Source organism: Lissotriton vulgaris, unplaced genomic scaffold (genome assembly GCF_964263255.1).
Source record: "Lissotriton vulgaris unplaced genomic scaffold, aLisVul1.2 SCAFFOLD_3404, whole genome shotgun sequence".
Lineage (NCBI taxonomy): Eukaryota > Metazoa > Chordata > Amphibia > Caudata > Salamandridae > Lissotriton > Lissotriton vulgaris.
Genome location: NW_028240625.1, coordinates 71,459 through 88,037, shown reverse-complemented (window position 1 = coordinate 88,037; position 16,579 = coordinate 71,459). Strand labels below are relative to the sequence as shown.

The following is a 16,579-nucleotide window of genomic DNA, read 5'->3' as shown; positions in this document are numbered from 1 at the left end:
TTACACTCTCGCTCACCCCCTTTGACCGCTCACTCTTTTGTTCTCCTTTCTTCTCCTCTCTTACACCAACTCTCTTTCTCAATCTGTTGTTTACACTCTTGCTCACCCCCTTTGACCGCTCACTCTTTTGTTCTCCTTTCTTCTCCTCTCTTACACCAACCCTCTTTCTCATTCTGTTGTTTACACTCTCGCTTACCCCCTTTGACCGCTCACTCTTTTGTTCTTCTTTCTCCTCCTCTCTTACACCAACTCTCTTTCTCACTCTGTTGTTTACACTCTCGCTCACCCCCTTTGACCGCTCACTCTTTTGTTCTCCTTTCTTCTCCTCTCTTACACCAACTCTCTTTCTCACTCTGTTGTTTACACTCTCGCTCACCCCCTTTGACCGCTCACTCTTTTGTTCTTCTTTCTCCTCCTCTCTTACACCAACTCTCTTTCTCATTCTGTTGTTTACACTCTCGCTCACCCCCTTTGACCGCTCACTCTTTTGTTCTTCTTTCTCCTCCTCTCTTACACCAACTCTCTTTCTCATTCTGTTGTTTACACTCTCGCTCACCCCCTTTGACCGCTCACTCTTTTGTTCTCCTTTCTTCTCCTCTCTTACACCAACTCTCTTTCTCACTCTGTTGTTTACACTCTCGCTCACCCCCTTTGACCGCTCACTCTTTTGTTCTTCTTTCTCCTCCTCTCTTACACCAACTCTCTTTCTCATTCTGTTGTTTACACTCTCGCTCACCCCCTTTGACCGCTCACTCTTTTGTTCTCCTTTCTTCTCCTCTCTTACACCAACTCTCTTTCTCACTCTGTTGTTTACACTCTCGCTCACCCCCTTTGACCGCTCACTCTTTTGTTCTTCTTTCTCCTCCTCTCTTACACCAACTCTCTTTCTCATTCTGTTGTTTACACTCTCGCTCACCCCCTTTGACCGCTCACTCTTTTGTTCTCCTTTCTTCTCCTCTCTTACACCAACTCTCTTTCTCACTCTGTTGTTTACACTCTCGCTCACCCCCTTTGACCGCTCACTCTTTTGTTCTTCTTTCTCCTCCTCTCTTACACCAACTCTCTTTCTCATTCTGTTGTTTACACTCTCGCTCACCCCCTTTGACCGCTCACTCTTTTGTTCTTCTTTCTCCTCCTCTCTTACACCAACTCTCTTTCTCATTCTGTTGTTTACACTCTCGCTCACCCCCTTTGACCGCTCACTCTTTTGTTCTTCTTTCTCCTCCTCTCTTACACCAACTCTCTTTCTCACTCTGTTGTTTACACTCTCGCTCACCCCCTTTGACCGCTCACTCTTTTGTTCTTCTTTCTCCTCCTCTCTTACACCAACTCTCTATCTCACTCTGTTGTTTACACTCTCGCTCACCCCCTTTGACCGCTCACTCTTTTGTTCTTCTTTCTCCTCCTCTCTTACACCAACTCTCTTTCTCATTCTGTTGTTTACACTCTCGCTCACCCCCTTTGACCGCTCACTCTTTTGTTCTTCTTTCTCCTCCTCTCTTACACCAACTCCTTTTCTCATTCTGTTGTTTACACTCTCGCTCACCCCCTTTGACCGCTCACTCTTTTGTTCTCCTTTCTTCTCCTCTCTTACACCAACTCTCTTTCTCACTCTGTTGTTTACACTCTCGCTCACCCCCTTTGACCGCTCACTCTTTTGTTCTCCTTTCTTCTCCTCTCTTACACCAACTCTCTTTCTCACTCTGTTGTTTACACTCTCGCTCACCCCCTTTGACCGCTCACTCTTTTGTTCTTCTTTCTCCTCCTCTCTTACACCAACTCTCTTTCTCATTCTGTTGTTTACACTCTCGCTCACCCCCTTTGACCGCTCACTCTTTTGTTCTCCTTTCTTCTCCTCTCTTACACCAACTCTCTTTCTCACTCTGTTGTTTACACTCTCGCTCACCCCCTTTGACCGCTCACTCTTTTGTTCTTCTTTCTCCTCCTCTCTTACACCAACTCTCTTTCTCATTCTGTTGTTTACACTCTCGCTCACCCCCTTTGACCGCTCACTCTTTTGTTCTTCTTTCTCCTCCTCTCTTACACCAACTCTCTTTCTCACTCTGTTGTTTACACTCTCGCTCACCCCCTTTGACCGCTCACTCTTTTGTTCTTCTTTCTCCTCCTCTCTTACACCAACTCTCTTTCTCACTCTGTTGTTTACACTCTCGCTCACCCCCTTTGACCGCTCACTCTTTTGTTCTTCTTTCTCCTCCTCTCTTACACCAACTCTCTTTCTCACTCTGTTGTTTACACTCTCGCTCACCCCCTTTGACCGCTCACTCTTTTGTTCTTCTTTCTCCTCCTCTCTTACACCAACTCTCTTTCTCATTCTGTTGTTTACACTCTCGCTCACCCCCTTTGACCGCTCACTCTTTTGTTCTTCTTTCTTCTCCTCTCTTACACCAACTCTCTTTCTCACTCTGTTGTTTACACTCCCGCTCACCCCCTTTGACCGCTCACTCTTTTGTTCTCCTTTCTTCTCCTCTCTTACACCAACTCTCTTTCTCACTCTGTTGTTTACACTCTCGCTCACCCCCTTTGACCGCTCACTCTTTTGTTCTTCTTTCTCCTCCTCTCTTACACCAACTCTCTTTCTCATTCTGTTGTTTACAATCTCGCTTACCCCCTTTGACCGCTCACACTTTTGTTCTTCTTTCTCCTCCTCTCTTACACCAACTCTCTTTCTCACTCTGTTGTTTACACTCTCGCTCACCCCCTTTGACCGCTCACTCTTTTGTTCTTCTTTCTCCTCCTCTCTTACACCAACTCTCTTTCTCATTCTGTTGTTTACACTCTCGCTTACCCCCTTTGACCGCTCACTCTTTTGTTCTTCTTTCTCCTCCTCTCTTACACCAACTCTCTTTCTCACTCTGTTGTTTACACTCTCGCTCACCCCCTTTGACCGCTCACTCTTTTGTTCTCCTTTCTTCTCCTCTCTTACACCAACTCTCTTTCTCAATCTGTTGTTTACACTCTCGCTCACCCCCTTTGACCGCTCACTCTTTTGTTCTCCTTTCTTCTCCTCTCTTACACCAACCCTCTTTCTCACTCTGTTGTTTACACTCTCGCTCACCCCCTTTGACCGCTCACTCTTTTGTTCTTCTTTCTCCTCCTCTCTTACACCAACTCTCTTTCTCACTCTGTTGTTTACACTCTCGCTCACCCCCTTTGACCGCTCACTCTTTTGTTCTTCTTTCTCCTCCTCTCTTACACCAACTCTCTTTCTCACTCTGTTGTTTACACTCTCGCTCACCCCCTTTGACCGCTCACTCTTTTGTTCTCCTTTCTTCTCCTCTCTTACACCAACTCTCTTTCTCACTCTGTTGTTTACACTCTCGCTCACCCCCTTTGACCGCTCACTCTTTTGTTCTTCTTTCTCCTCCTCTCTTACACCAACTCTCTTTCTCATTCTGTTGTTTACACTCTCGCTCACCCCCTTTGACCGCTCACTCTTTTGTTCTTCTTTCTCCTCCTCTCTTACACCAACTCTCTTTCTCACTCTGTTGTTTACACTCTCGCTCACCCCCTTTGACCGCTCACTCTTTTGTTCTTCTTTCTCCTCCTCTCTTACACCAACTCTCTTTCTCACTCTGTTGTTTACACTCTCGCTCACCCCCTTTGACCGCTCACTCTTTTGTTCTTCTTTCTTCTCCTCTCTTACACCAACTCTCTTTCTCACTCTTTTGTTTACACTCCCGCTCACCCCCTTTGACCGCTCACTCTTTTGTTCTCCTTTCTTCTCCTCTCTTACACCAACTCTCTTTCTCACTCTGTTGTTTACACTCTCGCTCACCCCCTTTGACCGCTCACTCTTTTGTTCTCCTTTCTTCTCCTCTCTTACACCAACTCTCTTTCTCAATCTGTTGTTTACACTCTTGCTCACCCCCTTTGACCGCTCACTCTTTTGTTCTCCTTTCTTCTCCTCTCTTACACCAACCCTCTTTCTCACTCTGTTGTTTACACTCTCGCTCACCCCCTTTGACCGCTCACTCTTTTGTTCTTCTTTCTCCTCCTCTCTTACACCAACTCTCTTTCTCATTCTATTGTTTACACTCTCGCTCACCCCCTTTGACCGCTCATTCTTTTGTTCTTCTTTCTCCTTCTCTCTTACACCAACTCTCTTTCTCACTCTGTTGTTTACACTCTCGCTCACCCCCTTTGACCGCTCATTCTTTTGTTCTTCTTTCTCCTCCTCTCTTACACCAACTCTCTTTCTCACTCTGTTGTTTACACTCTCGCTCACCCCCTTTGACCGCTCATTCTTTTGTTCTTCTTTCTCCTCCTCTCTTACACCAACTCTCTTTCTCACTCTGTTGTTTACACTCTCGCTCACCCCCTTTGACCGCTCATTCTTTTGTTCTTCTTCCTCCTCCTCTCTTACACCAACTCTCTTTCTCACTCTGTTGTTTACACTCTCGCTCACCCCCTTTGACCGCTCACTCTTTTGTTCTTCTTTCTTCTCCTCTCTTACACCAACTCTCTTTCTCACTCTGTTGTTTACACTCTCGCTCACCCCCTTTGACCGCTCACTCTTTTGTTCTTCTTTCTTCTCCTCTCTTACACCAACTCTCTTTCTCACTCTGTTGTTTACACTCTCGCTCACCCCCTTTGACCGCTCACTCTTTTGTTCTCCTTTCTCCTCCTCTCTTACACCAACTCTCTTTCTCACTCTGTTGTTTACACTCTCGCTCACCCCCTTTGACCGCTCACTCTTTTGTTCTTCTTTCTCCTCCTCTCTTACACCAACTCTCTTTCTCACTCTGTTGTTTACACTCTCGCTCACCCCCTTTGACCGCTCACTCTTTTGTTCTCCTTTCTTCTCCTCTCTTACACCAACTCTCTTTCTCACTCTGTTGTTTACACTCTCGCTCACCCCCTTTAACCGCTCACTCTTTTGTTCTTCTTTCTCCTCCTCTCTTACACCAACTCTCTTTCTCATTCTATTGTTTACACTCTCGCTCACCCCCTTTGACCGCTCATTCTTTTGTTCTTCTTTCTCCTCCTCTCTTACACCAACTCTCTTTCTCACTCTGTTGTTTACACTCTCGCTCACCCCCTTTGACCGCTCATTCTTTTGTTCTTCTTTCTCCTCCTCTCTTACACCAACTCTCTTTCTCACTCTGTTGTTTACACTCTCGCTCACCCCCTTTGACCGCTCACTCTTTTGTTCTTCTTTCTCCTCCTCTCTTACACCAACTCTCTTTCTCACTCTGTTGTTTACACTCTCTCTCACCCCCTTTGACCGCTCACTCTTTTGTTCTTCTTTCTCCTCCTCTCTTACACCAACTCTCTTTCTCACTCTGTTGTTTACACTCTCGCTCACCCCCTTTGACCGCTCACTCTTTTGTTTTCCTTTCTTCTCCTCTCTTACACCAACTCTCTTTCTCACTCTGTTGTTTACACTCTCGCTCACCCCCTTTGACCGCTCACTCTTTTGTTCTTCTTTCTCCTCCTCTCTTACACCAACTCTCTTTCTCACTCTGTTGTTTACACTCTCGCTCACCCCCTTTGACCGCTCACTCTTTTGTTCTTCTTTCTCCTCCTCTCTTACACCAACTCTCTTTCTCATTCTATTGTTTACATTCTTCCTTGGCCACTCACTCTGCTGTTCTTTCTCCCATTCTCTTACACCTGCTCTCATTCTCACTCTGTTGTTGACACTCTCCCTTGACTGCTCACTCTTTTTTTTTCTTCTGTCTTCTCCCTTCACTTCAACTAGCTCTCATTGTCTTGTTTACACTCTCACTTACTCACTCCCCCTTGGCCACTCACTCTGTTGGTCTTTCTCCCATTCTCTTACACTAGCTCTCTTTCTCACTCTGTTGTTGACACTCTCCCTTACTCCCTCCCCCTGGACCGCTCACTCTTTTTCTTCTTTAGCCATGTTTTCTTGTACTAGCTCTCATACTCATAGTCTTCTTTTCACACTCTCACTCGCTTGTTGCTCTTTTGTTCTTCTTGAACTATCACTCGCTTCCCCTTTTACTCTTTTCTTTTCTTCTCAACACTCTCTTCATTTTGTACTTTAATTCTCACCCATCTTTTTCTCTGTCGATGCCTCCTCTCATAGGGCTGGACTCTAAAATGAGAACATTCAAAATGTGCTCCTGTAGACTTACTTCTGCGTTTGGAATAAATTACCTACTTTTTTGGACTGCACAGGTGAATGCAGTTGAGCTCATTCAAAGATGCACTTGTCACAGTTTTCCAGAATCATTTCTGTAAATATTCTGTTCATTCCAGATTGCTGCTTCGTGACGTCATGTTGCATGTTCGAATGTAGCAGATATGCGCTGGGCTCAAGTCCAGTTGTAACTGTCATTTTACCGCCAGAGTAAACCATTTCTTCTTCCTGTGGAGAAACCCCAGCCTCGTGCAAGTTGTAAGTTTCCTCTTCAGATAGGGACTTCCTCCTGCCCTTTTCAGGAGTAAATCACTGACCTTCTCCCGGGTGGGACTGCGCCTGCTATAAGGTTGGGAATACCCTCACACTCATGTGCTTGTGGGAGTTCTCCTGTTGAAGGGGTCTTCCTAGCCCTGGAAGGCCCACCCCTGACCCACTGACTACCTTTACCCACTTTTAATGGGACTTGAAAGTGTTGCACCATTGCATGAGCGCAAACCAATGGGCAACAGTAAAATCACACTTTCTGAAAACAAAACACGACCGTACACTGATGAATTGTGATATGTTTGCAGTAAAGTTCAGCTGTGGTGCACAGAAAGACCCATTTGCGAAGTTATGTTCCCTTTCCGGGGTCTAAGAATGACAGGATTTCGTGTTTATTCCTTAGTGGCCCTTCCTGAACAGGCATTTAAACCCTGGGTGTGGGTCGCTGACAGACACGTCATACCGCTGTAATGCCTGCTTTTTTAATTTCGATAAAGTCAGGAGTGAAACTGTTTCCCTGATGGTTAGTACACTTCTCATATCTCATGGGGTGTTGATGAAGGGGCTTGTCTGTGGGGTAACATGTTCTCCCAGAAGAACAAAAAAACACAATTCTCCCAGTAGACAAAGTAAAAAAAAGTGTCAACGCAGATTTGCATTGCATTTCCCAATGCCCACATGCCCACCACGTGCCAACTGGAATCTGAGCGGAGGATCCCGCGGTTTGGAGCTCTGCTTCAGTACTTCATGCAGCCCCTCATCACTACTCTGACCTGCAACCACTGACACTTTACACAAGCTGCCATCATGAACCGAAACGCCTATTTCAAGTAGTTCTCTACAAAAATATACAAGATGTAAAGTTTCCAAACGTATGGGCATATATACAAGGGATTGCGCCACCAGAACATCACTTTGAACAGCGTTAAAGGGCGCAATGCTCTGCACCATATTTACAAACTGGAGTTAAGCCACTTTTTGTGGGCCTTAACGCCCCTTTGTAAATAGGCTACCATTTCACGCAGGTATCTGCAAGAAAGGGGCATGCAATGGGTGTTGCTGTGGGCGTTCCACCGCAACACCCAGTGCTTTTTGACGCTGCCCCACATTTATAAGGATGCAACGCCACCAAAGATGAACGCATGCAAGAGTAGGCATTAGAATGACGTGAGAGGGGAAATGGTTTTATTTGTCTTCATTTTTGCTTTTTTTCTCTGTGCTGCATAGAAAGAGCAAAAAGACATTACTGATTGTGTATGTGTAGGAAGGAAAGCACACCTTCCTGCACAGGAACAGTCCTTGAATAATGACGACTTGCTATATCTGGGGGCTGCCTTCTGCAGCACACTTAGAAGTAACAAATAGCTATTATGGATTGCTTATGTGCAGGAAGGGAAACCTTCCTGCACATAAACAATAAGCTTGTCCAAACCAGGCAGCCTTGCATGGGTGCACCGTATTGTAGTAAATATGGCAAAGCCCTGCATTTTGAAAATGGCGCAGCGCAGCGCTGCCAAATTTGGTACATCTGTAAACTCTGTCATTTTCTAGTAAACATGCCCGCCTTTTGGTGAAAAGCTGAAAAATATACACATTCATAAACGTGGCAACCCCAGAGTTTTCTGTACGACGCCTCAACGTGTTTTAAGCACCGTAGAAATACTGAATGGTCCTATGTGGAATGGAAGATGGACGTGGAGTGGGGATTCTGAGACTTTCAGTTTGGTATCCCTGATGCCGGCACGTTTGATTACCGAATGATTACTATATGGTTCATAGGAAATATCCATAGTGATCCTTATGAGAACAGGAGGTATTTTTATAGGACAGTTCTACAGGATTCTTGTAAGTTTGTCCTGCACTCTGCTAACCAGACATCTGTACACTCCCAAAATGCTGCAGTTTGATTGACTCCCATACGGTTCTTATGTACTCGGAGGATTCATAGCTAGGACCTGAGACAAGCCTCATTGCAGTATCAACGGACACGTCAGTATAGCTTTGTCACCTGTCACCTGCTTGTGACGCTCACAGAGCTCTGTTAGAGCGTTCACCCAGCTCACAGAATGTGCCTGCCCCGGGAGACATGCTGTGTCCCTCTGTTAGAGCGCTCACACAACTCACACTATGTGCCTTCACCGGAAGACATGCTCTGTCCCTCTGTTAGAGCGTTTACCCAACTCACACTATGTGACTGCACCAGGAGACATGCTGTGTCCCTCTGTTAGAGCGTTCACCCAGCTCACACAACGTGTCTGCCCCGGGAGACATGCTGTGTCCCTCTGTTAGATCGTTTATCCAACTCACACAACGTGCCTGCACCGGGAGACATGCTGTGTCCCTCTGTTAGAGCGTTTACCCAACTCACACAACCTGCCTACCCCGGGAGACATGCTGTGTCCCTCTGTTAGAGCGTTCACCCAACTCACACAACGTGCCTGCCCCGGGAGACATGCTGTGTCCCTCTGTTAGATCGTTTACCCAACTCACACAACGTGCCTGCCCTAGGAGACATGCTGTGTCCCTCTGTTAGAGCGTTCACCCAACTCACACAACGTGCCTGCACAAGGAGACATGCTGTGTCCCTCTGTTAGAGTGTTTACCCGGCTCACAGAACGTGCCTGCATCGGGAGACATGCTGTGTCGCTCTGTTAGAGCGTTCACCCAGCTCACAGAATGTGCCTGTCGTAGGAGACATGCTGTGTCCCTCTATCAGAGCGTTCACTCAGCTCACAGAATGTGCCTGTCGCAGGAGACATGCTGTGTCCGGATCACTGAAATAATATCGAGGGACAAAATATCGACTTGCCAAAATATCGTGGACAAAATATCGACAGTCAAAATATCGAGTTTGTATCTACAAACAGGTAAGTACAAAAATATCGAGTACAAAATATCGTTAACAATAATATAGATGTAAAAAATATCGACTTTATTAAAAACCGTGTTAAATTAAATTATTATTAAATTTTAATTACTAAAATATACTTAAAAATACTTAAATTAAATTATAATAATTAAATAATAAATGAAAATAATAAAAATAATTTTTTACAATCTTATTTGTTGACCCTGAACCCTAAAATATACCCCTTTACCCAAAAACCCAAAACTGACCCTGAACCCTAAAAATACCCCTTTACCCAAAAACTAAAAACTGACCCTGAACCCTAAAAATGCCCCTTTACCCAAAAATCTGAAAACTGACCCTGAACCCTAAAAATACCCCTTTACCCAAAAACTAAAAACTGACCCTGAACCCTAAAAATGCTCCTTTACCCAAAAACGGAAAACTGACCCTGAACCCTAAAAATGCCCCTTTACCCAAAAACTGAAAACTGACCTTGAACCCTAAAAATGCCCCTTTACCCAAAAACTGAAAACTGACCCTGAACCCCAAAAATGCCCCTTTACCCAAAAACTAAAAACTGACCCTGAACCCTAAAAATACTCCTTTACCCAAAATTTATCAATATTATTTAATTACCAAATAATTATTAATTAACAATAACAATAAAGTAAATATATTAGCACATTAGCTGTAATTATTTTAATAATTAATATTATTTTTTCCCAATTAATTACTTAACAATAACACAAAATTATATATATAAAAATGTACTCTAATTAATGTAATTAACTAATTACAAATAATTAATTACCAATTAATTACTAATACAAAATATGTCCAAAATTATTTTAATTAATTAACTAATTATTATTAATTAATAATCAATTAATTATTAATTATAAATATTTACAAACATATATTAATTAATTAATTATTATTAAATTACTTCCCACCCTATTCCCCTATAAACCCACAACCCGCTACAGAATTACATTACGCAATTATTAAAAAAACAAAATTCATTTAATAAAATATTTTATAACATTAATACACACTTTTCACACATATTATTACATAAAAATACACTATAAAATATTATATATTATTAAAAATTCGATATTTTTGCTATCTATATTTTATACAGTCGATATTACTTCACTTACCTGAAAAACGATATTTTTGTAGTCGATATTATGTCCAGTCGATATTTTGTCCAGTCTATATTTAAAACTCGATATTATGTCCAGTCGATATTTTGGAGTCGATATTTTGTCTGTGCACCGCTGTGTCCCTCTGTTAGAGCGTTCACCCAGCTCACAGAATGTGCCTGTCGTAGGAGACATGCTGTGTCTCTCTGTTAGAGCGTTCACCCACCTCACACAACGTGCCTGCCCCGGGAGACATGCCGATAGGGAAGACTGCTTCAGAATCATTCACTTTCCTGTGCAGAAGGCTGAATATGCACATGAAACTGCTTCTCATTCCGACTGCTACAACTTCCTGGAATACACAAGTTACTTAAAGCATCCCTATCCATTTGATTGTATTACACATTTTTGTGAATCTGTGTTTTAAAATTGCCAGATTTATAATGTTACTTGATTTAAAATAAGTTTAAATGAATACATCTTGTTTGCACTCTTTTATGAGGTATGAACTGTGCCATTTTATTAACAATAAAAGTATATTTTTAGTTGTGCTTTATCATTACTTTGATTGACACACAAACAAAATATTTTAGAGTCATTGCACATTCATGCAGGTAGATGCACCTACTGCAAGAAAAAGTCAGAAGAACCAAACAAAAAAAACAAAAAAATGCCAAACAAAAATTCAGAAGGTTTCACTATCCACTGGAGAAAAAATCTATTCATTTTAAATATAAGATATCTCTGTAGACAGCTCCCATATAATCAATCAATCAATCACAGCATTTGTAAAGCGCGCTACTCACCCGGGAGGGTCTCAAGGCGCTGGGGGAGAGGGGTATGTTACTGCTCGAACAGCCAGGTCTTGAGCTGCTTCCTGAAGGAGAGATGGTCTTGGGTTCGCCGAAGGGTACACACTCATACATTTAAATGAAAGATTAAAACGCCTTCAGAGCTATCAAAATGTTACTATTTTAAAGTTGTGGTATTCAGCGACAGAGAGGATGGGTAGCCTGAGGAAACACATCTGGAAAGGTGAGCTGGGCTTAGCTAGGGATCTCTCTATTAACTATTTTATATCTCATATAAATGATATTATACCATAAATGACTAAAGGTCCGTACTTCCACTCACATTTTATTGAGACCAGCAGGTTTCATATCTGCTTTAAACTTCAATGCCCATTTACAGTAACCTGCTAGATAAGGAAAGCCTTTCAATTCAGCAGCTACTTTTCCTGGAAGATGGCGTTCAGGAGTGTCTTTCATATGGAATGTTGGCGCTCTAGTTCCTCAATAGATCTCTGAGGTGAAGATACAGTAGAACACAGGGGACTCGGCATATTAGAATCATTTCTAGACATGGATGAGGGAGATATTTGAGAATGTAAAGAAAATGAGCCTTTACTTCAATATGTCTCATTCTGTTTACTAACTTCAGTCTCCTCCATAGCAAATCATGTATTTCTACAGCTCCTATTCCAATGTGATGGCTGTAAGGAGAGGCCTCTTTTTGTATGGTCACCCCGTGCTTTTGGAGTGATGTTGGTGATTTTTTTGACTCTGAGAGTGCGCTGAGACCTGCTAACCAGACCTACGTGCCAGTGCCCTGACCCTAAACATGTATGTTGGATACCTTACAACCATTTGGCATAGGTTAACTATAAGTCCATAGTATATGATGCCCAGGATACTCATGCCATGAAAGTCAGATGGCCACATTAAAGTTAACAGCACTGGTAGTCCCACCTTGGGTGTAACACAGGTAAATGAGTCTCCCAATCTGCCAATGCAGACTGGAAGAGCAGTTTTAAACTGCTAGTCTGGCTTTACCATGTAAAGCTATGGCAAAGCCAGACTTGCCCCATATGTGTAAGTCACCCCTATCGCAGGCCTACCAAGCCCTAAGGCAAGGTGCAACGAATTTCACTGGCAGAATATATATTTTTTAAGATCTGACAAAAACATGAAGCTGTCGTTTTTACTGTGGAAGGGCTTGGTCATCCGATTGGTGATATCCGGGTTAGACACTGACTCCTCAGCTACACTAACTCAGAGATGCTACTCCAAGGTATCAAACAACTTGTTACATTAAGCCTTTTGCTTTAAGTTCCCGGTGCCCTTAACGGTTGCACATGGGGCTTTGTCTCTGAAACAGCTTTCTGCTCTCCTTGGGAGACGTGCTAATGACTCCCAAGAAAGATACAATAGGAGCCTGCAAAGGAAAGAGGTGTTACTTCCCTCCTGCAGGAAGTCAAGTGGTTGTTACCCCATAAGGTGAGCTTCAAAGATGAAGCCACCTTTCAAGGGCAAATGGGAAACACTGGGGAGAGGGGGTACCCGAATGTTTAGGCAAACAAGCTGGCACAAGGAACAGGGAAGGGAAAGCCTATCCACACCTCTGGTTTGTGCTAAGGAGCTCTGGTCGCTGAGAGAGGGGTTCTGCCATGTTGGGAGTGGGCAGAATGGTGCTTTCTGGGATAGTCATCTGGGATAGTCATAGTGGTCATCAGGAGGAAAGGAACTTAGTAGCCCATTGGCTACTGACCACGTCTACCCTGAGGGCACTTTCTGAGCTCAAAATGGGACCCCTGGCATCCAGAACTCAGATCTTAACTGGACTGGAAGAAGGACCGTCCTACTGCACAAAGGACCCAGCAAAGAGAGGATGCAAAGGCGTGGACTGCACCTGCTGAACCTAGTGACTAGCAAAGGGGAAGGGACTGTGCCTGCGGTGTCCTGCTTAAGGAGATGTTGTTTCTGGAGTTCAGCCGAAGCCAAAGACTCCAAGAGTCAGTTGGCTGACTTCCTGTTTGCAGCACAGAGCCGCAAAAGCTGAAGAAGCCTGCCGGGGCAAGTTGGGAGCCCAGAATATTCATACAACTGCCAACCACTGCTGTGCATCACCAAAGACCAGGATCCGACGCCCCGAGTTGCACTAGAGTCTGCTGGACCAGGAACAGGCGTCAGAGTGCGGCTTGGTCATCCAGAAGATGAGTTATCACCCAGGGAAAGATTTGACTGTGACTGCGATACCTTGTAACTGGTTGCCTGGTGGCATCTGGAATGCTACCATGACCAAGATTACCTTAAGGGACGTCGACCCCATGGCCAGGACCACCTCACCCACTCCATATACCAAGGAGTAGCTGCAGGACAACCCCGGATGATCGCATCGCATTCACAGCCTCTTTGAGCATCTTCAGCATCCTACTGAGAGATAGAGCCATCAGGATCATTTCCATAGGAACTTACAGCAAAGTGCCTGGAACTGGCTGAAGACTGCTATTCTTGCCAAGATAATTGTTTCTGAGGACCTTGCTGGTCCTCCCTGACTGGCTCCTTGTCAGAGTAGGCTGCCCAAAGTAACTTACCGGACAGCAATACAATTAGCCAAAGGTTTTGCTCAAAAGTTTCTTAGTGTCAAATGTGTTAAAATTTCCAGTGCGTGTTGGTGGTTGAGTAGAAAGTGCATATGTAGTGTACTATGTAAAATCTATAGCTCCAGAACCCTTTGGTGGATCTTTTTCATTGTGGTGTCTAAAATTACAGACAGATACAGTCTATTTTTATGAGCTGGTGTTGGATTTCTTGAGTGCCTCAGTTATTTCTTCTTCAATTGTTTTTGTGCAGTTTAAATGCTGCACACTTGTTCCTTTGTGTAAGCCTTGCTGCTCAGAGCCACAGTTACCCAGGGTTGGGCTAGAGGGTTTAACAAACAAACGTACTGGTCCTAATGGGGTTAGTAAATGTATTACACGGTGAGGTTGCACAACCGCACCATATAATACAACCCATTTCTTCTCAGAGGCATTCAGGTGTGCTCACATTTGTGATAATTAAGAATGTTAGCACTCTAATTGATCATTAAACAACGTGGGAAGCTGCAGAGGGTCACTGGAGATTCAGTTGACAGATGCCGCTGCAGTTGAATGTGCATGTTTTACTCAGGCGTTGTCTCACATGGTTGAGGAAGATATGTGTCAATTTATAGAGACTGTGTCCTCATTTCAGCTTCGGGAGCATCTGCCATGATTTCTAAGAGAATATTATGAAAGAAAACAAACCTCTCACAGATATGGTTCATCAAATCCCAGCAGAGGATTATGATTTTCAGGGGTTAAAATCGCCTCAGAATGCACCACAATTCTTATACTTAGGGGCTGATTCCGATTTCATTCTGAAGAGCTCCAAATTGGATTCGGAATTGCCTAAACCGATCCGGAGCCCTTGTTCCCGACCGCATCGTTCACAGGTCCGAATGACTAAGTATGATGCCTTGAAAGCCTTAGCACTGACCAAATCGGTTTCAAAAGGCATACTGAGAGATAGAGCCTTCCGGAGCCAAATCGTACAGCTCTATGGACTAGGTTTTCCAAGCAAGCAAGTACGATGAAAGATTTGGACAGCCTTCCCAATTCAGTTTGCCCAGATCAAAAAAGCTGCCGGAATCGGTCTATGGGAGCCAGTAGCATGTCCACCCACACCCGGGGGCCACCGAATCAGACCCGTGGGCGGACCCATGGGTCTCTTTTTTTCCATCCATGCACCATGGGGTGCCTGGAGTAACCGCTGCGCCTCTCACCAGGCCGGGTCACCCCCTTGCTCCTCCTGCCGCCTCCTACTCCTGCCAGCCAGCCTTGCTCCTGCAAGCCAGCCTTGCCGCATTTTTTCCGCCGCCGACGCCCCCCTGGTCCCCCTAGCGGCCCAACCACAGCAGAGCCGCCCGCTCGCCAGTTCCCGCCGCTGCTCGCCATAGGCCCCGCCCACCACCGGCCCATTGGCCGAGCCGCTCCCGCCGCCCAGCTGACCCGCCCTCACGTCCCCCTTCTTAAGGGGACAGCAAGGAGTGCTCAGGAGTGACCGCTGCGCCTCTCACCAGGCCGGGTCACCCCTTTGCTCCTCCTCCCGCCTCCTGCTCTTGCCATCCAGCCTTGCTCCTGCCAGCCAGCCTTGCCGCATTTTTTCCGCCGCCGATGCCCCCCTGGTCCCCAGAGCGGCCCAGCCACAGCAGAGCCGCCCGCTCGCCAGTTCCCGCCGCTGCTCGCCACAGGCCCCGACCACCACCGGCCCATTGGCCGAGCCGCTCCCGCCGCCCAGCTGACCCGCCCTCATGTCCCCCTTCTTATGACGCCCCCAGAGCGACCGCGCAGCGGACGCGCGCAGCGGGAGCACCGACTGAGCGCCAAAGGTGCGCCAAAGGTAAGCCCGTCTGCGCCCGTCCACGCCTGGACCGCGCCCAGTGCCAGGACCCCTGGCCCTCGCAGACCCCAGCTCACCCGCCGGACGTACGACGTCGCCACCCTCAACGCACTCAACACCGGCCGAATCCCAGGATGCTACCGAGCCACCCCGAGACGCACCCACGGACCCTTCTGCTGCAACTCCTGCAAGTTCACCTGCATCCGGACCTGCACTACTCCAGCACCGACCAAGACCAAGCAGAGCAACAGCAGCAGCGACCTGAAATGCATCCTGCTCAACACCCGCTCCGTCCACAGACACGCCGTCGAGCTCTGGAACCTGCTCGACACAACTTCACCAGACGTCGCCTTCCTCACGGAAACCTGGATGAACGCCTCTTCAGCGCCCGACATCGCCATCGCCATCCCAGACGGCTACAAGATCATCCGAAGGGACCACATCAACCAGACCAGAGGAGGCATCGCCATCATCCACAGGAACACCATCCGCATCACGACCAACACCGACGACACCCTCGCACCCGCCGAGCACCTGCACTTCCAGGTCCACATCAACCCCAAGACCACCCTCAGAGGCACCCTCATCTACAGACCCCCGGGACCACGCACACAATTCAGCGAAGACATCGCCGACTTCATCAGCCCGCACGCCCTCCTCTCCGCTGACTACATCCTCCTCGGGGACCTCAACTTCCACCTGGAGAACAACAACGACCACAACACCACCACCCTGCTGGACAACCTCGCCAACCTCGGTCTCAAGCAGCTGGTGACCACCCTCACCCACTACGCCGGACACACACTCAACCCCGTGTTCTCATCCAGCAAGGACATCGCCTTCAGCCACGCCACCGGACTCCACTGGACGGACCACAGCTGCGTCCACTTCAGCTTCAGAAGGACCACGATCCACCACCACCAGCAACAGGTTGCACACAGAAGCTGGAACAAGATCACAGCCGACCAGCTCGCGACCTCCCTGA

At 46.1% G+C, this 16,579-nt stretch overlaps 2 protein-coding genes across 2 annotated transcripts in view; both read right to left on the bottom strand.

Annotated features, from left to right (window-relative positions):
* The window catches only part of LOC147672927 (MAM domain-containing glycosylphosphatidylinositol anchor protein 1-like), a 157,573-nt gene that overhangs the window by 100,515 nt on the left and 40,479 nt on the right, over positions 1–16,579 (bottom strand). The gene's annotated exons all lie outside the window — the stretch shown is intronic.
* On the bottom strand, positions 1,334–4,027 carry LOC147672928 (uncharacterized). Its single transcript, XM_086947914.1, has 2 exons — positions 3,953–4,027; positions 1,334–3,863 (listed from the first exon to the last, which is right to left on the bottom strand). Exon 2 carries the CDS (start codon positions 3,410–3,412, stop codon positions 1,334–1,336), a length of 2,079 nt encoding a protein of 692 aa, XP_086804040.1. The 5' UTR covers positions 3,413–3,863; positions 3,953–4,027.